This window comes from Xiphophorus maculatus, chromosome 10, assembly GCF_002775205.1.
Source record: "Xiphophorus maculatus strain JP 163 A chromosome 10, X_maculatus-5.0-male, whole genome shotgun sequence".
In the NCBI taxonomy this organism is placed as follows: domain Eukaryota; kingdom Metazoa; phylum Chordata; class Actinopteri; order Cyprinodontiformes; family Poeciliidae; genus Xiphophorus; species Xiphophorus maculatus.
The window spans coordinates 403,550-424,641 of NC_036452.1; the positions used below are offsets into that span (position 1 = coordinate 403,550).

General features: G+C 44.4%; 1 protein-coding gene and 1 long non-coding RNA gene across 4 annotated transcripts; one reads left to right on the top strand and one right to left on the bottom strand.

Moving 5' to 3' along the window:
- Positions 1-33: 33 nt before the first annotated feature.
- Positions 34-18,858, top strand: jakmip3 (Janus kinase and microtubule interacting protein 3). 3 transcript variants are annotated; one of them, XM_014475357.2, is made up of 24 exons: positions 34-523; positions 1,831-2,033; positions 2,439-2,681; positions 3,240-3,479; positions 4,305-4,496; positions 6,582-6,692; positions 6,857-7,012; positions 7,283-7,420; positions 7,500-7,535; positions 7,691-7,762; positions 8,408-8,512; positions 8,657-8,785; positions 8,869-8,952; positions 10,230-10,292; positions 10,755-10,853; positions 10,951-11,049; positions 11,244-11,303; positions 12,615-12,680; positions 13,212-13,280; positions 13,893-13,970; positions 14,769-15,002; positions 15,684-15,749; positions 15,819-15,878; positions 17,692-18,858. In XM_014475357.2, the coding sequence occupies exons 2-23, from the start codon at positions 1,899-1,901 to the stop codon at positions 15,867-15,869; spliced, it is 2,526 nt and encodes an 841-aa protein (XP_014330843.1). In that variant the 5' UTR covers positions 34-523; positions 1,831-1,898; the 3' UTR covers positions 15,870-15,878; positions 17,692-18,858. The 3 variants fall into 3 exon arrangements, with proteins under 3 accessions (XP_014330843.1, XP_023196321.1, XP_023196322.1); XM_023340553.1 differs by having other exon boundaries at positions 11,244-11,297; XM_023340554.1 differs by lacking the exon at positions 4,305-4,496 and having other exon boundaries at positions 35-523.
- On the bottom strand, positions 18,351-20,992 carry LOC111609843. The gene is made up of 2 exons (XR_002753364.1): positions 20,315-20,992; positions 18,351-20,209 (listed from the first exon to the last, which is right to left on the bottom strand). It is a non-coding gene; the product is annotated as an uncharacterized LOC111609843 (long non-coding RNA).
- Between the last annotated feature and the right edge of the window lie 100 nt (positions 20,993-21,092).

The window sequence follows — 21,092 nt, forward strand, 5'->3', positions numbered from 1 at the left end:
GCATCCCTGAGGGGAGCCTGTGCTGAGGGTGATCGTCACTGGACTCCTGGTTCACCCAACATTAATTACACATTAACCATCAACTTTATGTCAGCCAATGTTTCTGTTGTCATAGAAACCATCTTCATAGTATCAACAGTCAGATACCTGAATGCCTCACTGCTAAGAGATGCTAAACTTCCAGTCAGTTGTGATGACAGGATTTGTCCTGCAGGGGGAGACAAATCAGAAAGCTCACAGCAAGGGATGCTGGGAGGAGAGGAAGAGGAGGAAGAGGAAGAGGAAGAGGAGGCGATGATGTAAGCAGAAGCTGCAGAGATGCTAGCAGCCGAGTGACAGAGGAACCCAAAGTGACGGAGCCCACCAGCATCTACAGCAGCACACACCCCCAGACACACACTCACCCCGATACACACACACTGTAAGCTGCAGTGGAGCTAGCGTCTCATAGCCTGATAGCATGCTGCACAGGAGGCTGATCAGCACAAACAACGATGAGGCGTCCGAAGCATCCTGCTGCACGGTAAGTTCTGCATCTTTCTGCTGCTGATGCTGACAGCTGATCCTGTTCCCATGGAAACAATCAACCTGTCACTGCCCTTCATCACACAGAAGGATCAGGACGTCTCTGCAGAGTACGAATAAAATACTTGACAGTTCAGAACAGAGACTCTACAGGGATGCAGCTGAGCTAGCAGAAACTACCAGGATGCAGCTGCTGCACAAACACTACAGATGGATGTGACTCCTGAAATATTACTGACATTTATCCAAACTACATAACATTACCGTGAATACTAGAGTGACATCACACTAATCCAGCTGGGACTTCAGAAATAAATACTGCAGAGAAAAACGACAGCAGAGATACGACAAACATCTCAGATCGAGTCGCTCCACTAAAACTAAACACAAACACTTTATGGAGAATAATTATTCAATCCCCAGCCAATTTCATGTCCTCACAAAGAAATGAACAGCCTGTAATTTTACGGAAGGTCTGTTGAAAGAAAATCAACAAAAACATGAAATACAGGTTATAAATTAATTTATTAAAGTTTCCTGCAGACCCTGGAGCAAAGTGTGTCTCAACAGTTGAATCTGGACTCTTGCAGCAGCACAGATCTTTCTTGAAGTTGGTAACCAGGTTTGGTGAGATGGATTTTGTTTTGTTTCTCTTTACAGAAAAACTCCAAAATCCTGAAGGTTTTAAAGTTGTTTGTTGGCAACTTTTCTCTCTAGATTTCCTTGACCTTAAGGTTAACTTCTCCTTTCTTCCATTATGATTCTGGTTACCAGATTGTCATGGCACATAGCCTCATGCATTGCTCTGCCTGTGGTGAGGTCTTCCTGAACTGTTACCAGAGAAACGGCTCATAAAGTTTCTATGTTCACGTTTGACAGCAGAGATGGTGTCTTTTGCTTCATTCAGTACTTCTCTACCTCCATACCTGGCAACCCAACTTGTTGCTCCTCAGCTCAGCTGACCTCATCCTGTCTCCAGGTGTTTATAGCAAACTTCAGCCAGTCTGTGCATGAACCAGTGATGTGATGCTGCTCAGATTGAAATGTCTCAGTGGTGCAGAGGTTCCAATGCAACAAGCAGATTTAGTCACATTTGTCTCACAAACATATAAGGAATATAGTGCCTGACACTCACAGGCGGTTGCTGTGAGACATTAGCCTGTCTTTCTCTCTTCAAATATGCTGACCATAAAGAACTTAATTTCTTTAAAAAATATTCCAGAAATCATCTGCAAAACCTGTTGAGCTACAACACAAATCCTTCACATCCTACAGAGCTACAGTGACAACTTCCTGTGTCCACAGGTGCAGATGTAGGAAGAATCAGGTTGACATTTAGCTGGAGGAGGGCGAGGAGCCAGCAGCTGTTGGTTATGTCAAAACGAGGAGTAGCAGGGCGAGGAAAGGGAGAGCGACCGGACGCCATGGCAACCCTTCAAGCAGCCAATGAGGAACTGAGAGCCAAACTGATGGAGATTCAGATTGAACTCCAACAGGAGAAAAATAAGGTAAGGGCCGGAGATCCAAATGTCCCACTGTGACTGCCGTAGTTTCTTTAGTAGAACTACATGTATTCTCAAACCAGAACTACTACAGTTACTGTGCTGCTGTCAGAAGCACTACTGCAGAAACTATAGTATCCTCTGCTATAGTTACTGTAGTACATTTTGTAACCCAATGCATTTCTTTACCAATTTCAGTTACTGTAGTAACTCTAGTGGTATTAATACAATTACAGTAGCAATTCTAGTCATGCTACAAAAGTTTCTATAGTCCCTAAAGTACTTTCTGTAATAACACCATAGTTGTATTTGTCACTTTTTTGGGACGAGGACAGTTTTTGTACAGTAGTAGTACTTAATGTACTGCGGTACCGTCAGTAGTACTATGTCTGTTGTTTCTGGCTCCACCAGGTGAGCCGCCTGGAGAGAGAGAAGAGTCAGGAGTTGAAGGCGGAGCATAACCGTACAACGGTCACCCTAACGGAGCTGAAGACCAAACTCCATGAAGAGAAGCAGAAGGAGCTGGCGGTCACCAGGGAGACGTTGCTACGGCAACATGAGATGGAGCTAATGAGGGTCATTAAGATTAAAGATGGAGAAATCCAACGTCTGAATGGACTCGTCCAAAACCTGCGAGACGGATCAACGGACAAGGTGATCGACAACTGATGGTCAATATTTTACAACATCCATCCGTCCGTCCGTCCGTCCATCCATCCATCCATCCATCACTTTCTGTCCATCCTTCCTGGTCCAGACTTCCTGCTCTAATGAACCATAGATTTTCCTTTAATTCAGGAGCCAATCAGATGCCAGCAATCAGAGCATCATCAGCCAGATGTTCAGTGAGAACACTAACCCATCTCTCCTGTTTCTATTTCTGCTACTGTGTAACAGTTCTGGTCCAAACAGCCCTTTTGACCAAGTTCTGAACTGCTTAGCTTTAAAGGTCAGGGTGAAAGGTCACTCTCTCCATCAGCTTCAGGGTCAGAACTGGTTTGATGTTTTTACCAGACTGCCTCCACTGGTTACTTTTAAAATAAAATACAGATTTTAAGTTTGGCTGCTTTGAAACCAAGTTGACTTCAAGTCTGAACTTCAGCTGGACTGGAAAGAAGAGAACGGGAGTCTCTTTTCTGTTTCTCACATTGTGACTAAATGTGGATTTTGCCCCAGAAGGCGCTCCTGCTCTAACCCCGACCCTCTGTGCAGGTGAGAAGCGCCTTGATGGGGGAGATGGAGGAGGCGAGGAGGAGCTGGGAGACGGAGCGCTGTCGCCTTCAGCAGGAGGCGCAGGAACTGCGGGGAGCAAAAAAACATGCAGAGGAGACCTTGGCACTGGCTCAGCAGGCCTGCCAGGCCAGAGCAGCCGAGCTCCGATCGGCACATCACCAGCACCAGGAGGAGCTCCACAGAACCAAGAGAGACTGTGAGAGGGAGATCCGGCGACTGGTAGGGGGCGCTGTGGCACAAACACAGTTTTCACTGTTTCTGACAGCTGAGTTACCAGGACAAACTGATCTTGTTACTTCATTTATCTGCTGAGATTTCTCCAGGTTTCCAAACACATGAAGAAATCCAAATTATCCAACAGCTGATAGTTTGTACAACTTTCACTGAAAGGAAAACATTGATCCATTTTCTGATCCACTGAATCCTGATTAGCAGAACGTAGTTTAGAGTCCAGAGCTGGAGGAAAAGACTGGGATGATTCAGCCATGTTTCACTCCGTCACTCACTGGTACTGAGCAGAAACAAAGAGCAGCTGTCCTGCTCCACCAGCATCACTTTAGCTGCTGATCAGCATGTGACCTCTGACCCCTGCAGATTTCATCGAGGAGAGAAGATAGTAGTGATTAAGTGGAGGTGAAACAACTGAATCATGTTCAGTTAGGTCCCAGGTTCTGGTCCGGCCCGCTTTCTGTCTGGAGTAGACGGCACACTCAGGTCAAAGTTTTGGAATATTTATCCAAAAAAAGTTAATTATTTGCTTCATTTTTGTTTCTGTGGGTGTAAAAGAGGCAAGAGGTCAAAACAAAAACCTGTTTTCCAGCTGGACCCGGTTCACCTAACTGGAAACCAGCTGAAATCCAGTTCCGTCTCATTTCAGCCCAGCAAGCTCTCATAACTAGCAGCTGCAGTTTTTCTTCCACAGCAGCAGAGTCATGACCCCGCCCATCACCTGTCTGTCTGCCCTGATGTTCCTCTCTTCTACCTGTGTGATGATGCCTGACTAACCCTCCGCCTGTCTCCCTGTCTGTCTCTCACCATGTGCAGATGGATGAGATAAAGCTGAAGGACAGAGCAGTCAGTGTTTTGGATAAAGCTCTGGGGCTGCAGGCTGGCCACGCCCACCGCCTCCAGTTACAGACTCAGGCTGCTGAACAACAAATCGCTGCTCTGAGAGACGCACAAAGGGCGGGGCTAAACCATCCTGCTAACTCCACCCCTAACAATGCTCCTTTCTTTGTAAGCCCCGCCTCTTCCTGCTCAATTAAAAATGCATGAAAAAAGTCTGGGATTTTATCTTTGCTGCCCCCTGGTGGCCACATTAGACGCATTTTCAGCTCCTGCTGGTTCCCTATCATATATTTGTGAAAGGGCTGGGAGTCATCTTCTAGATTAAATTAAACCAACATTGTGAGAACCAAAACTATTAAGGGCCGTTGCAGGAAAAATGTCTCAATCCACTTCATTCAAATTATTTCCTGGAAATTTCCAGCCAGATTCCTTTTTCAACCATTTTAATTTCACTTTCTGCCAATGAAGTCTGTGGCAGATACAGTCTGTTTTAGTTATAACGTCCCACATAATTTCCCCAGAATTAAATATTCAGTTTTATCTTCACTAACTGTATTCATAACCTCTGACCCCAGGACAGTCGTCTGCTGTTCTTCCATCCATCATATATTGAGCCAATCTCATCTTGGCTTCTTTCCTCCATTTGGCTTGATCATTTTTAGAAATCTCTCTGGTTGCAGTAAAAAATAAAGTTTAAGAGATTTAATTCTTTCCAATGCTGCCCTAGAATGTCTTTACTAATGGCTTCCTTAAATTTCCAAAGGTATACTGGCTTTGTCTTAATAATGCCCAAGTTGAAGAAGTCTTGATTGTCCAAATCATAATAATCTCTGAGGTAATTCTTGTTGAGAGGTTAGTTTGCAGTAAACAGCCAAAGCTGTGCATCTGGTGTTTGAATCTATGGATGATAATATTCTCAAATTTCTCTTGCTGAGTGCAACTGGAACCCAACTATTTAATTTATCAGCAGATCCTAGCAGCTTCCTGTCTTCAAGTATCATTTGAGGAGGTTTATCAGGTTGACTGTGTTCTGGGTTTTTCCCAGTACAGATATGCAGGAACTGGGCGGCTTTGATTGTTGGTTAGTTGGAGTGTCTGAAATCTGCTTGCAGGTCAGATACCAGCTGATATCAACCTGTTTAGGTAGCATGTTCATCTTAATCATGTCTGTTCTCATCAGTAATGGTTATTGTCCATCTGCATGAAGAACACTTTGGTGCTAGTTCTTATCAAAGACAGAGGATAAAATAATTGGTGTGCAGGTCAACCAACACATTAGGTGTGTGTGGCACCTAATAAAGTTGTGCGCCTTACTTTATTCGGCTCTGGTCTAGTAGAATTAGACTAGCGCCTTAAATAATAAGCAATAATAATAAAAAGCTTCACCTCCTCATAAGTGAAATCAGTCAACTGCGCTCTTTGTGTGTCACTCCCTCTAAAAGAATCTCACCTTCAAAAATCAAGGTGTCATGATTTGTGGTGAGGCAGAGGACCCAGGTTGAAGTCAAGAAAATGATGGTATTTATATAAGTAAGCAATACCAAAGTCCAGGCAGCACAAATGAGCGGAAGGCTAATGGCTCACAACTGGTAGCAACTGGTTCATGATGACAGACTTGCCAGTAGCATAGACCACTAGACAAGGACCCGACAAAGAACAAGGAAGACAGGTGGGTTTAAATACACAGGGAGACCATCGGGGGAAACAAGGACCAGGTGAAACTAATCAAGGGGTAGACGGGACAACACAGAGACTCCACAGAACACAGAAACCTAAGTAAACACACAGAAAAACCAAATCCTTACACAAATGGAGGAATTAGAAACAAAACCAACCTTCTAAGACCAGTGTTAATTGACATACCTCTGCCAGAGTCATCAGCATGGGATCTGCTCTGCTCAGCGAAATAAATATAAGTGCTGATTTACCTGCGATCTGTCACAGCGTCTTCCATATATGGGCATACTTCCGGGTACAAGATGCCCTGCCAACATACTGTTAAAGATCAGGTACCAGAACATAAGACCTGTGGCTGCTATGGGCCGAACTATCCAAACACTCTGATCTTCTGACCTACGTTAGCTTTCCATCCACTGACTGTTTGCTCTTATCCTCATCTGTAAAGTTAAAGATCATGTGATCAGCTGATCGGCCAATGAAAGCCACCCTGATCAATAATCTTTCTTTAAATGATGAAAACTAAATATCAATGTTCTGAACAGCTCTGTTTACTGTGTTTGTTCTCTTGAACAGACAGATGATCGAGAAACTCGCAGGTTTCAGCTGAAGATCGCTGAGCTCAGCGCAGTCGTCAGGAAACTGGAAGATCGAAACTCTCTGCTGTCTGAAGAGCGAAATGAACTGGTAAAGACGTGCTGCCCTCCAGAACACACCCATCTAAAGCAAAGAGCTTTCCCCAGACCAGCACAGTTAGGGCTCACTCCTACTCAGCTGAATTCAGGCTCTGTAAAGTTAAAATGTCTTTTTAATCTTTGAATTTATTTTTAAAATATTTTTCTCCTGTTCAGCTGAAGCGTCTGAGAGAAACGGAGAGTCAGTTTCTTCCCCTTCTGGATAAAAACAAACGTCTGAGCAGGAAAAACGAAGAGCTGGCCCTCGCCCTGCGTCGCCTTGATAACAAACTTCGCTTTGTGACCCAAGAGAACCTGGAGATGGCAACTATGGTGACCACACACAACACTCATTTTTCCATTTGAACTAATTAAACAATAAAAGCATAAAAATGCATCCAGATATCAGCTGACATAGAAAAACAACTGAGTTCAGTTACTGCATCGCACCAGCAGGTGTCAGTGTTCATGTAGAACCCACTGAACCCAAACAGGCAGACACCTTTCAGCTCAGCCAGATAACTGAGCCGTGATCCGGTTCTGTTGGTTCTGAACAGCCAACAGAACCGTCGGTACCAGCCTGATCTCTTTGTTTGTCTACAGAGGAGACCCAGTTCCCTCAACGATCTGGACCGGAGTCACTCCTCAAGTTACCATGGCTACCATCAGGATGAGCGCGAGATGGAGTTTTTACGGTTACAAGTGGTGGAGCAGCAACACGTCATCGATGACCTTTCTAAGGTACAACAGAAACTACAGCAGTATTACAGCAGTACTACGACTTTGACGGCCATTTTAAATCTCCTCTCTGTGATTTCAGGCTCTGGAGACGGCAGGTTATGTAAAGAACGTTATTGTAAGTATTGAGCAGCCGCTGTCAGTACCTATGAGGTACTTTCTGTGTAATCCATGTAACATCAGGAGATGACGATGCGTACTTATCTGTGATGTTCAGTCAGCTGATGAGCTTCAGGTCAGTGAGGATGAATAAAGACGTTTGGTTTGTTCTAGGAGCGAGACTTGTTACTGAGGTACCGACGTCAGGAACCGGTGAGGAGGAGGAGAACCTTCAGAGCCTGCAGGGTGAGAAGCTTCTGGTACCACCAGAACCACCCATCAGCCGAGCCGTCGTCATTACTCCAACATGAGTACCAGAACCACAAAACCACGTATTACTAATATTTGTACTTGTGCTGCTGATAGCTGTGCTCCTACAGATACCTGTAGTACACCATGTGTACTCCAACTGAACCAGTCGTTTATCTGATAGAACTACTACAAATAGTTCAGTGGAAGAACTCTGAATAGTTCAGGTATCCGGTTTCAAAGCCTTCAGGTTGTTGGTTCTGAATGATGTTCTGGTTCTGGTCTTCATTTCAGGCCGATGTCCAAAGGAGCGACAAACTGTCCTCAAGTAAAAGTAGTAGTACTCCATTATATTTATACCTAAGCAGGAGTAAAAAGTAGTCTTCTTAAACTGGTTCAAGAGTGAAAAAGTATTTGCTAAAATACTAAAGTACTGAGGAATTGGCTAGAATATCTAATATTTAAAAATTATGGAATTAGTTAAAATTATAGTTATCTGCAAATTCAAATATTTTAAAGACTAAAATAAAAACATAAGTAGTTAGTACCCAGAACTCCCAGATCAGGACTCCAACAACTCCTCTGCTGTTTCTGAGGACTTGTTGACCTGCATGATGACATGCGTCATGCGTTTGTCTGCAGGTCATAGAGACATTTTATGGTTATGATGAAGAGGCATCGATGGATTCTGACGGATCATCTTTGTCCTTCCACACTGACAGAACTCCAGATACGGAACCTGAAGAGGTAAAAGTTCAGAACTTAAAGCAGGCCCATCTTAACAACCTCGGGCTCAGCAGCTTCAGGTTCCGAGAGCAAGAACAAGAAGCAGATTTACAGTAAATGTTGGAACTGGTCTGACTGGTTTTTCTGACTGACTGCTGGTTTCAGACTTGTGTTCGTGAGGAGGCAGAGCTTCGCTACCGCCAGCTTACGCAGGAGTACCAGGCGCTGCAGCGGGCGTACGCACTTCTGGCCGAGACATGCGGAGGAAACTACGATGCTGAGAAGGAGATCAAGGTAGATGGCCTCTGAGCAAGGCAGCAGTAGAGTGGAGAATTCTCGCTGATGCTAAGAATGATGTTCTGTCCCATGTCTTTCAGACCAGAGAACAGCTGCTGAATGAAATCAGTCGATATCAGAGCAGAGTGGCAGATCTGGAATCAGCGCTGAAGCATCAAGGATTGGTAAAAAAATAAACCTGCAAATTGCCGAGAGTCAGACGTAGATGAGATTCAGAAAGGCTGAGCCTAACCAACGGGTGGGGGAGGGGCAGCCTTCAGTTTATTTATTTTTTTTAAGTTTTATTGGCTGTAGTGGTCTTTATTTGAGTATGAAAGAGGGAAAAGACATGCGGCAAAGGTCATCAGGCCGGGACTCGACCCTGTGACATCCGTGTCGAGGTCGAAGGCCGTGCTTTACCCACAGCACCCCCCGAGTTTATTTCTGGATTTTTATTGGCTATCAGAGATCACCTGACTGACAGCCCGTCCAATCCGTCCTCTTTCCTGTCCTTCAGATGCGCGTTCATGTTGAGTGCGTCCAGATTCTTCCACTTCCTGCCTTAGCCACGCCCCTTTTGGGTCCTATTTCCACCCTTTCTGCCTAATCCTGCATGCAGGTGGATCCAAGTACATTACCCACAATTCATTGCTGCATGTGAAGTTTGGAGTTAAACAGTGGATTTATGGCAATGTTTTTGGGGTGTTCAGTATTCAACACGTCATAAGAAAACTGATTTGAACAGCCAAATATCTCCAGCAATGAACCTGGAAAGCAAAACCATCTCCAGTGTAATTTTAAAGTCAATTTTTGGTTGTATTTGTACATTTTAGCAGTAAATACCTAAACAGTGACCGATCCGCAATTTTGGACCTCAAAGTTGCAGTGCAGAGGCAAACTGTCCCAATTCTCACATTTTTGCACATTTGTAATCTGAACACTTGAACCCTTGTTCACTTTGAGTGCACACTTCATGGAGGGCCGAGGGCCTTTATGTTGACGTTTTGCTTTCATGACTTCTCAGATCGGACCAATCAGGGCCAGGTATTCCTCATCTTGTTTTGGTCTGTGATTAAGAGAACTGCTCCCTCCAAGGGAGTTGATCCTATCCAAGCAGCAATTTGTCCTGCACAGGTCAAATGTCGATCCCTAAACTCAAACATTCCTCCTCTTTCAAACATAGAAAGAAATGTTGGTTCTTTTTCTAGGAAGTGTTAGAGTTCAGCATTATCTTTGAAGGGGGCCCATTATGCAAAATTCACATTTTGCCCATTTTTCTGGTTCTGGACCCTGTTTGGGTCTCAACTGCTATAAAAATTGCCCGAGCAAACGGAGCAGACTAAAATCTCATTTACAAATGATTTACACAAAATATGCAATGAACATATTCTGTGTAGCTTTGTGTGTAAACTGGTGGAACATGGTGAAAGGTGTCTGAGTTGTGCCATGTCTCTGCTCTCAGGACATGAAGTGGGTGGAGGAGAAGCAGGCGCTGTATCAGAGGAACCAGGAGCTGGTGGAGAAGGTGAAGAGCTTTATTTAAACTCCTGCAGCTTTGAGGATGTTCTGAACCGTCAACAGCTTCTTGGTTTCTTCAGGGTTAACTAACCTCAAAAGTGGAGATCTTGGAGTTATTGTTAAGGTGGTTCTGGACTGGGAATCAGTCTTTTGACCAATTCCTGTCAGATTGGTGGCACCAGAGGTTCAGTGTGGGTCACAGGTCAAGAAGACACCAAAATCTGATGTCAATAAATGTGTTTTATTCACATCTTTAAAAGAGTAACAGTAGACAGTACATCTTTAAAAGAGTAAGTCAATTATTTAAATTTTTCTCTTAGACAGCAACCCCCTTCCTCCATTATTATTATTATTATTATTATTATTATTATTATTATTGTCACAGTTCTGATTACAGACGTGTGTGGATGTGTGTGGATACAAACTATGATCCCAGTGTTGATCCACTCAAACTGTTGCCACCTCTCAGGTGGTGCAAATGGAAGGTGAGGCGCTGCGACTGAACAACGACATTCAAGACATCAGAGACCAAAATGAGTTGCTGGAGTTCAGGATCTTGGAGTTGGAGGTACCGCTGGCTTTGGGGTCATGGAGCGATGCTTGTGTTGTAATTACTGATTAATCAATAACTTTCATTGTCATTGTCTCTGTTCCCATGGGAAAAGGAGAGGGAGCGCCGTTCACCCGGCATCAACTTCAAACAACTGCACTTCCCAGAAGGTCTCAGTCCTCTTCAGATCTACTGTGAGGCCGAAGGGGTCACTGTGAGTAGCACCTGGTCTCACCTGCAGACTAACCTGAACTCACCAAACACTCAGATAGACTACTCCTCAACTTTTCTGTTCATGCAGAAAACAGCACAACATCCATGTGAAAACATTCTGTGGCTCATTATGAACATGTGAAGATGACCCGTCAGCACATGAACTCACCGATGGAATAACTCTTGTCCCAACAGGACATTGTCATCAGTGAAATGTTGAAGAAGTTGGACATCCTGGGGGATAACGCCGTAAGTGTATGTTGAATTTATCTTGTACATGTATGTGCTAAATATAACCATCAGATCTGTGTGTGACCATGTTTAACTCTATAACTTTGTCTAACGCATTAAGTAAAACTACATGTCTGTTACATCACTGATGACAAAATGAAAAGAAATAATCCCACTGATCTCAGAACCAGTTCTGGGGACTCCGGTCTGTCTCACTGGTTACTGGTTTGTTGGAGGCTCCCAGTTGGTCACTGTGATCACCAGACAGAGGAACCTGTTTGTCTCCTTTGGCTCTGAAGGACTGAAAGTTTCAGTTTTATTGCTCATACTACACCAACACACCTGAGCTTTCAGGGTTTAAGTCATGTTTTTTGAACATCCTGGGATCTCATGAAGGACCACATTGAAAAACACAGAACACATACCAAAAAGCATTGTTATTATTTATTGTAAGTATTCCAACAGGAAGTCCACAGCATAAAGCCCACCACCATGAACTCTTCAAAAGAAAACAAAAACCAATATGTGCCTCTGTGGTGCAGCAGCAGCAGAGTGACTGCATGTGACTCTTGTGTTTCTGCTCTACAATCACGTCATGTTAGATTTTCTTCTCAGGCAGAGAAGTCAGTTCAGACTGCAGGACAACCAGCAGAACCGAGCAGCTTCCTCCACAGAACCAGGCCTATAGACTCCGAACTCAGACTCAGCAGCATGATCTGTATCATTTTAACATTTGAACATGAAATAACCTTTATTCTACTCTTATATTCAAATTCAACTGGCCTTGGCCTGGCTAAGCCCCCATAGTTTTAGGATCAAAATGTCCCTGCTGGACAACTGGGTCAACTGAGCCTCTGGTCCATCCTGCCTTGGTTTGGTCCTCATTGTTCATTGAAACAAGGACAAGCTTATAATTATCTTCTGAAATCTAAAACTGTGTGCAGTTGCCCTCAAACATCATCCAGTCAGCTCAGATATGTTCACATCTTTCCTGAGACAATCAAAGCTCAAGTTCTTCACACACTTTAAGGTCCAACATGTCCATTTCCTCACAAAGACAATGTGTTCAGTGAAACCGTCAGCAACTTAAAATTGATTCAGCTTGGACCTTCACCCAGCTGAACCAGTGAACCAATCAGCAGCTGGCTGAGAACCAGTGAAACTGTCTTTAGAGACCGTCCTTAGAACTCGGCGTAAGGCAGCTATAGGCCCTAAACCCAACCTGAACAGACCCAACTTTAGCTGAAAGGCCTTTCACATGAGTCTTCCCTGTTTCTGTTGATACTCAGATGAAAATATGTTCTTATGATCTTACCTGCTGGTTGTTTCTTGTAGAATTTGTCCAATGAGGAGCAGGTGACCGTGATCCATGCAAGGACGGTGCTCACTCTGGCAGAAAAGGTAAGAAACATTTGGTCCAAAGGCTCCAACTTCAACTGATTTTAACACATGAAGCAAGAGAAATGTTTGGTTTCAATATATTTACTTGAATATCAAATGAAAAATGAAATGACTTTGTTAAAGGTAACAATGGTACTTGCTGGTTGGAGGGAAGCTGCCGTGTTTCAGAGGCAATGACCTCATCTACGTGTTTCATCTGGATCAGTGGTCCTCAGCCCCCTGGCCCTGCATCTTCAACATGTGTCTGTTCCAGAACAAATCATTTCATGACCTCCTCTGCAGCCATCAATGCTGCAGAGGCCCCTTAACCTCCCACTCATACAGGTCAGGTGTATTTGTGAGAAGGAAACACTAAAACATGCAGGGCAGTCTGGAAGACTGAGAAACACTGATCTAGATCACTGAATCCAGATTCAAACCACTTGTGGAAACAAGCTAAGTATAATGTTGTAGAGTTTTTCTTGTCCTCTAGAGGAGAAGCAGCACCTGCACAGTTCAGACCCACCTGACTGCCTCTGTCTGCTCTTCCAGTGGCTGGAGTCCATCGAAGTGACCAAGTCAGCTCTGCAGCAGAAAATGTTGGACATTGAGAATGAGAAGGTAAATACGACCTTTCTATTGTCATACCGGCTCTATAATTGGACAAAAATGTTAATAAGTGATGTCTCATGACAGCAGTCAACCTGCTGCTGATGTTCTGGCGACAGAACCCTTTTCTATTGGACTCTTTATGATGGTCAAAGCGTTAATGCAGAGGATCTGATTTTATCCAACGAATCATCACAGCATGAAGCTTCAGTTCAGTTTGAACTCATGGTTTGAAGCAATATCTCAGCAGAACCTGGTAAAAGGTTAAAGGTCAGTGAGAGTGAGGGTTGAAACCATCTTTCATCAGGAAGTAAAACTGTTGGACCAGCATTTCTCTCTGTTTTTAATAAAAACTTTCAAAAATTATAAATGAAATCTCATGACATCAGCAGAAGAAAGAACTTTTATCTGAATTGATAAAAAAAAGAGTGTCAGACAGTTTCATAATTTTAAGCAGGAAGATCTGAAGGTTTTACTCACTGACATGAACTTTAAGACCATCAATAAGTGAATAACTGCAGTCACTTCTGCTGCAAACCGATTCACAGTGTTTGAAGATAATTCCATCATCAGAATGATTTCTATCAGCTGAAATTCATCATATTTTGTCTGATATTTCTCCAGGATCTCTTCAGAAAACAGAAAGGTTACCTGGATGAAGAGCTGGACTTCAGGAAGCAGTCCATGGATCAGGCCCATAAAGTCAGTCCAACCACAACAGTTACTGTATTTCAAAACAATATAGAAATAAGAACAAACATATCCAACAACCTTATTGTGCTATGCTAATAAGCTGCTTTACCTCAAAGTGCTATTTACATGATTAGAAAGAAAATAAAACAAGCCCAGAAACATTATATTGAATTGGAAAAGTAGGGAAACGATGATCAGTTGATAAACACTTTGCGATGTTCCAGTTATTACTGGTCAAAAGAAGCTCTAAACTAACTAGTTTTTAGTCTGGATTTAAAGGAACTCAGTGTTTCGGCTGTTTTTCAGTTTTGTGGTGACTAGAAGCTGAAAGCTGCTTCTCCATGTTTGGTTCTGGTTCTGGATGCAAACCAGAACCAGAACCAGAACTAACGGGTTGATCCAGCAGCAGCAGCAGATCTTTAATCCATTTGTCTCTCAGTGAAGGACTGTAGAACCGGGTGGTGTCTCTATCCTCCTGGTTCTAGTCAGAACTCCAGCAGCAGCGTTCTGGACCGTTGGGTTGTCAATCAGACCTGTGAAGACGCTGCTGCAGGAATCAAAGCCTGGATGAGTTTCTCTGATCTGAGACTTTAGTGTCTGGTTCTGGAAATGTTCTGCAGCTGGGAGAAGGCCCACTCTGGAACCGGCTTTATGTGGCTCTGGAGGGTCGGGTCAAAGGTCATCACTACATCATGATAAAGAAACATAATCCTCCATACTGATAACAAGATGGAGTTTCTCCTGCAGTCTTTGGTTCCAGGGAGACCAAAACTAAAAGGACATTTCTACCGTCTGTGTTTGACTCAGAGGATCTTGGAGCTGGAGGCCATGTTGTTCGAGGCTCTGCAGCAGGAGGAGGCTTCCAGGACTCCAGGACTAATGAAGGGAGAGGGTCGACTGTCTGACATGTTGACAGAAGGAGAGAAAGAGGAACTGAGGAGAGCCATGGATCAGTGGAAACGATGTGTGATGTGTGAGCTAAGAGAAAGAGATGCCCAGATCCTCCGAGAAAGGATGGAACTGCTTCAGCTCACACAGCAGGTGAGCAGCTTCATATATTATAGATACATTAGTTTTAGTCACAGTCTGGTTCATAATCCACAAAGAATTCTATTACTATTCATTTCAAAATAATTAGAGTCATGTCAAGTAGGAAAAAGCTCCAGATGACATCAAGTCTTCCCCTCAGTATGAAACCTAACAGCTAAGGACGAATATCCACCATGGTGTGACATGTGATTATAATTATTATTATTAATTATTATTTGTCATAATTTATTTGGGCTATGAAAACCACACAGCAAAATAAAAAATTACCCCAATGAAGAAAACCCTGAGAACAGCTCCACTCTGAAAACCTCCATCAGTCCTGGTGTGCAGCTGCTTCTCCGGCTCTCAGCAGGAGTGAAGATGTTGCGGAGCTGCTGGTTCACATCCAGCTTCCTGGTTCTTTCTGCTGCTGTGTTAAAAGATCATGGATCGGCTCTGGCACTCTGTTCTCCTGGGAGCCAGAAGCTTAACCAAAGTTGTTTGTTCATTTATCCTTTAATTAACAGAGTAAGAATGAGGATTTACACACACATCCAAACTCGGCATCAGTAATTTCTGTGAGGTTTACCAACATGAACGGCTTTGGCAGTGAGATTAATACCAAAGAAAGGATTGAAAGTAGAGCAGAATGAACATGGAACCTTGTAATGATGATATGTTTGTGCTGCACAGAGGAACAAGGAGTTGGAGGAATGTATAGAAGCACAGAAACGACAGATCAAAGAGCTGGAGGAGAAGGTAAGAACAACCAGAAAACCTTCAATCTATTCCTACTGCGAGCTCCACTGATTCTTTTCTTTTTTCCAGTTTCTGTTTCTATTTCTGTTCTTCTCTTTGGCCTTCATCCTCTGGTCCTGAATGCAGCAGGTGAGTCACACACACAAGTGTAGTCCAGGTTCAGGAGTACTGGCTCAAACATGTTCATCCAAGATGTCAGGGTCTGTTGAGGAAGCCCAGGTTGACTCAGGCAGTGAAAGCATCGCCAGGGTTTACCCAGGTAACCGTAGAGTGGATTAGGTTTCCGGTGTTGCACCAACTAGTCGATTAGTCGATTCTTTACTCTGCAATGACTTTTACAGGGCCAGTCTACTAGTCGCAATCACAGGACAAAATTGATTTTTCCAAGAAAATGAAAGAAAGTGAACTAAGTGAATTCGTCAGATAGTTGAAGTTGTAGAAAAATGTAAATAATTTACCAAAGAGAAACTGAAAATTCCAGATAGGGAATAGAGGCGTTGCGTGGCGGCGCAGTGGTTAGCACGGCGCAGTGGTTAGCGTGGCGGTGCAGTGGTTAGCGCGGCGCCCCGCATAGAGAGACTAGAGACCGGGTATCTGCAGTCCGACTCCCGCCCTCGGTTCGCTGGGCCCAGGCCTCTCTCCCCTCTCTGCCTCCTTCCTGTCGGGTTGCTGTCAAATAAAAGCAACTAGTGCTGAAAAACATCTTCCTAGAGACTACAGGAGTAATGTGGGACAAGGCGTCATGATGTCAGGCTTTTTTATCCCTCTGGCTGATCAGCGGAGCGTCCTGCTGCGCTGGATTCAACTGTAACCAAACGGGATCCAGTCATGATTAGTTTGGTTTGTGATGTTCCGCTGTGGTCAGTGAGATAATTTAACTCCTAAATGTGCAGCTATCCAGAGATCAGCATCAGCCGGTGTTTGAAAGAAAAAGTCAGAACCGACTTTGTGCAACTTGTCGGACTTTTCTCCGTCACTCAGGAAGAAGTCCAGGATAAAGTTCTGTTTCTTGTTCTATTAATTCTGCATAATAATTTATTAAAAGCTGGTTTTTATCAATATTTGCGGTGAATTTAGCTGATAAAGTCTAACTTACATCACTATAACGTCACAGCGACTAATCGACTTCGACTCAACTTTTATCATGTTGTAGTCGACCTTAAAAAATCTGAAGTGGTCCAACCCCTAGTTTCCAGTCCTCAGCTAAAGATGTCTGCATATTAACGTCTTGCACAGAAAAAGCTGTTTGATCAAAAGAGGTTTAATAAAAAGGTTCCTAACGGGTTTTGTTGGAGATCTGAGAGGAACCACCAGGACCCTGAACGCCTCAGCAGCATGACTTTCCAAACGTTTAGAGATCAGCACCTTGACACAATTTAACTCATCTGTCACAGCTCATTTTCTTCTGTTTCAGTTATTACATGAACTATTTATATTTATTATTTAGTGAATGGTAAATGGACTGAACTTATATAGTGCTTTTCCAGTCATTTTGACCACACAAAGCGCTTTACACTAGAGTCACATTGACCGATTCGCACTCACATTTATACACCGATACGCAGATCAGTAGGCAATTTGGGGTTAAGTGCCCAGAGGCACATCGACATGTGGCAGGAGGCAGCTGGAATCGTACCTCCAACCTTCCGATCGCAAGAAGACTACTCTACCCACACAGCCATAGTCGCTGTGAAATAAAAAAATTTCTGCTCCTAGCACCACCTACTGGTTTGTGTGGTCCTCAAACTGTGGCTTCAGTTGGTTTTAGATGCTCAGATAGATTCTGTAGTCTGGGCTAATCATTGGGTCCAGATGTTCAGTTTGGGGTCCAGATATTCAGTCTGTCAGTGGGAACTTCAAGTGTTTTCAGAATCGGAGTCATTCTGTTCCCAGGTGTTTGGTCTCACAGCAGAGTTTCTGAGCCCTTGTTTCTCTTTCTCAGCCCACCAGAGACCACCAGGTGGACACTCAGCAGCGCCGGCTCAGTCTGGACCAGAACCGGGACACTGCAGGACTTTGCAGCTCTGAAGCCAGTGGCAACAAAGCACAACTCGACCCTTCTTGTTGTCAGCTGACCTCTGCTTTGTAACGGCCACTTTCAGGACTGCCTCAGAGATTAAAAGTGGTTTCCGTGGAAACAAAGCTGAGTTCAGGCCAGTGATGCTTCAAATGAGACAAAAACATCTGGGTTTCAGCTGAATGACACCTGTATACTGGTTCTAGAGTCACTGAGGTGGAATGCAACATCATCCGTCTCAGAACCGAATGCTGAGCCCAGAAACGTCTTTACCACACTAGGAGGTCTGCTGAACAGAACCAGGAAGTTCAACTGAAACCCGGTTCAGACACAAACCTGCTGCGTCGTTAGGAGTCAGAGGTCAGGAGTCGAAGGTGGGGAACTGGAAGGCGTTCAACTCAAGTTGGAGTCGACTAAAGTCCTGGCTGAGGCCATGAAACCACCGACTACCTGCAGACACAAGAGAGTTTGCGATGACCGTCAGAGTTCGGGTCATCTGATGCCTGGGAGCTTTTCAGAAATGCATGTTAGAAAGCAACATGCATGACGGTAGGTCTCGTCTAGACCCGAAGCAAAAACTTCCTGCCAGAGGACGCCGAGTTTCTTCACCAGGTGCTGGAGGTGGATCCAACCTCCGCCATGTTCATAAGGAGATCCAACTCCAAGTGGAAACTTTTAAAACCCAAACAGTGTTTACTTGATGGAAAAATGTTCCTGGTTTTATTCCTGTTACTGATGATGGAAGATAACTTTACTGCTTTAAGCTGATTTAATAAAACAGATGACGTTTTTATTCTGCTACTGGAGATAATCTCATTCATCTGAAATACAAACATTATTGAATATTTTGTACTTTTAAGTCAATTTTTCAATTTTTTTAAATTAAAGTCATCCTTCAGATCAGCTTTAATTTTGAAGTGAGCTCTGCAGTTTGTGGTCATCATCAGTCAAAGTGTAGAAAGAGCACAACTCTGTGTGGATCCGGCTCATCTTCACTTCCAGCATTCTGGACTTTTATGATCCCAGATTCTATTTTTCTAACCCTGCTGTGAAACTCTGACGTCATCACTGAGATTAAAATGTTGCACATGAGACTCCATGTGTTTGTGTTGTGTTTTTGATGATGGGAAACACTGACAGGGTCAGGGGGTTAGGGTTAGGGTAAGATTTAAGGCCAGAGCAGTTAAACCTCAAACCCCGGCAGACGGTCCGGACCGGCAGCTTTGACCCGGGTCGCCTCAGAGACCAAACTAAGGAAGGACTCATCTGCTCCATTCAAACGCAAGAAAAAACACAAAGCCAGAGAAAGCTTCATAGCTGTTTCCCTATAAAGCAGCTCTTATCAGGTTAATAATGAAGTTATGCTGCAGCCGGGTTCTGTCAGAGGAGCTTCAGCTGACTGGGTCAGAACACACAAGAATATGTTTACAGGGCGCCTTGATCTCTGGAAATGTGTTCATTCTAAAGAGCAAATTACCAAATAGTTTCATATATTTCTATAGGAGATTCAGGCCAGAGCTGCTGCAGCGCCGCCTCGGTCCGGGTTTCCATCTGGACCAGACTCCGGGCAGGAGCAGGGTGGGTCCAGATCATCCGGCCCAGCTGGGCTTCATGAGACGCTGTTTCCACAGAATCAGGGTCAAGAGTCAGGATTGGTCCAGCTTCATGTAGATCACAAACAGGTTAAAGTCCCAGAAATGCTGCAGATCAAAATCAGAGCTGGACTGGACCCTGCAATAAATCGGATCTGTTCATTTCTACAGGCTCTTTACCAACAGAACTTTCCAACACAATCGATTGGACTGATCCGAGTTGATCAACGGCTCAAGTTTAGTTCATGATTCAAATTAGTTAAGCATTTCTATGGAAACCCTGAAGAGGATTCTGACCTACAGAACCACCTTCTGACCAGCAGGGGGTGACAGTAGAGAGAAAAAAACCTCCAACAGAACCAGAACCAGTACGGGGCTCAGAATCAGCAGTCATCTGCCCCCTTGGAATTCCCAGCGTGTGACCATCCGGAACCATCTAAGACCATCCAGGACCATCCAGAACCATCTAAGACCATCCAGGACCATCCAGAACCATCTAAGACCATCCAGAACCATCTAAGACCATCCAGGACCATCCAGAACCATCCGGAACCACACAGAGCAGAGACAGAAGCCCAAGGTCTTTTTTAAACTGGAGAGTCGGGTCGAGTCCAGTCGGGCTGAGCCGGGTCGAGCCTCGAACATGGGTCCAGCGTCTTTGGATAAGCCCTCAGGGCCCGGTCCATACCCAGTCCTGGAACCCTGTGGGTCCATTCAGGCCGGGCGGTACTGGTGTGAAGTCAGCTGTTGATTGGTTCATTGGCTGTGGGGGCGGAGCCAAAGACGAGTCCACATCTCCAATAGTTGATGTTCTGTTTGGCACGATGCGCTGACCCAACTTGAATCTGGAACTAGAAAGAAGAAGAAAAACCGGGAGTTGCTGACCATAGAAGAAGAAAATGCTCCACAACAACTAACAGCGTCGAACAATCTTTCCAAATTGGACCGGAACCAACCAGCTTCCTACCAACAGCACTACATCTCTGTGGTTCTCAAGAGCTGTTCCAGGACCGCTTCAGTGACCCAGTTGCAGTTCAGTCCTAAACCCAGTCATCCCATTAAACCCAGTGTGCAGTGATCCGGGTCAGGCTGGGATCTAAGGAGAGCTGACAGAAGAGGAGCTCCAGGTCAGGCTCCTCGTCTCTCTGGCCCGGTTTACCGTCTCTGTGAGGTCCAGTAGCTTCACAAACAACGCTGAGTCCGATTTGCATCAGAACGTCTGGTTTCCTCACACACACTCAGAGAGTGAACCGGGTGTTTCTGTCCTTGCGGGGACATTTTGCTCCCCATGAGGGGGTAACGTTTTTGGGTTAGGCTGTAGAAAATGAATGGAAATCAGTGTGAAGTCCCTACAAGACACAAAAGCATGGCTATGAATGTGTGTGTGTGTGTGTGTGGGTATGTGTGTGTAGGTGTGTGTGTGTGTGTGTGTTCATCTTCCTGCTCATTGGAGCTGAAACAGTCCAGGTCACATGACCTCAGTCTGAACTCTTTTCCAGCCAACAGAACCATCGGTTCTGGTGAACCATCTCCTTCAAAGTTCTGGAATCTCCGGGTTTGACCCGAAGAAAGAACAGAACCAGAAACCCAGAACCTTAGTCGGGTTCTTCAAATTGAACCAGAACTTGTCAGGTTTTAATGAGGCAATTCCTTTTCATTATTTGCCATTTGTTCTCCTCTGTGGATCTCTTTTGGGTCATTTTCTTCCTCCTCCTCCTCCTCCTCCCCCTCCAA

Excerpts from the sequence above, each read along its gene's own strand:
- jakmip3 (XM_014475357.2), top strand. The coding sequence starts at position 1,899 with ATGTCAAAACGAGGAGTAGCAGGGCGAGGAAAGGGAGAGCGACCGGAC. Across the intron at positions 2,034-2,438 it reads TCCAACAGGAGAAAAATAAG|GTGAGCCGCCTGGAGAGAGA; the intron begins GTAAGGGCCGGA and ends TGGCTCCACCAG. Across the intron at positions 15,003-15,683 it reads TGCTTCAGCTCACACAGCAG|AGGAACAAGGAGTTGGAGGA; the intron begins GTGAGCAGCTTC and ends TGTGCTGCACAG.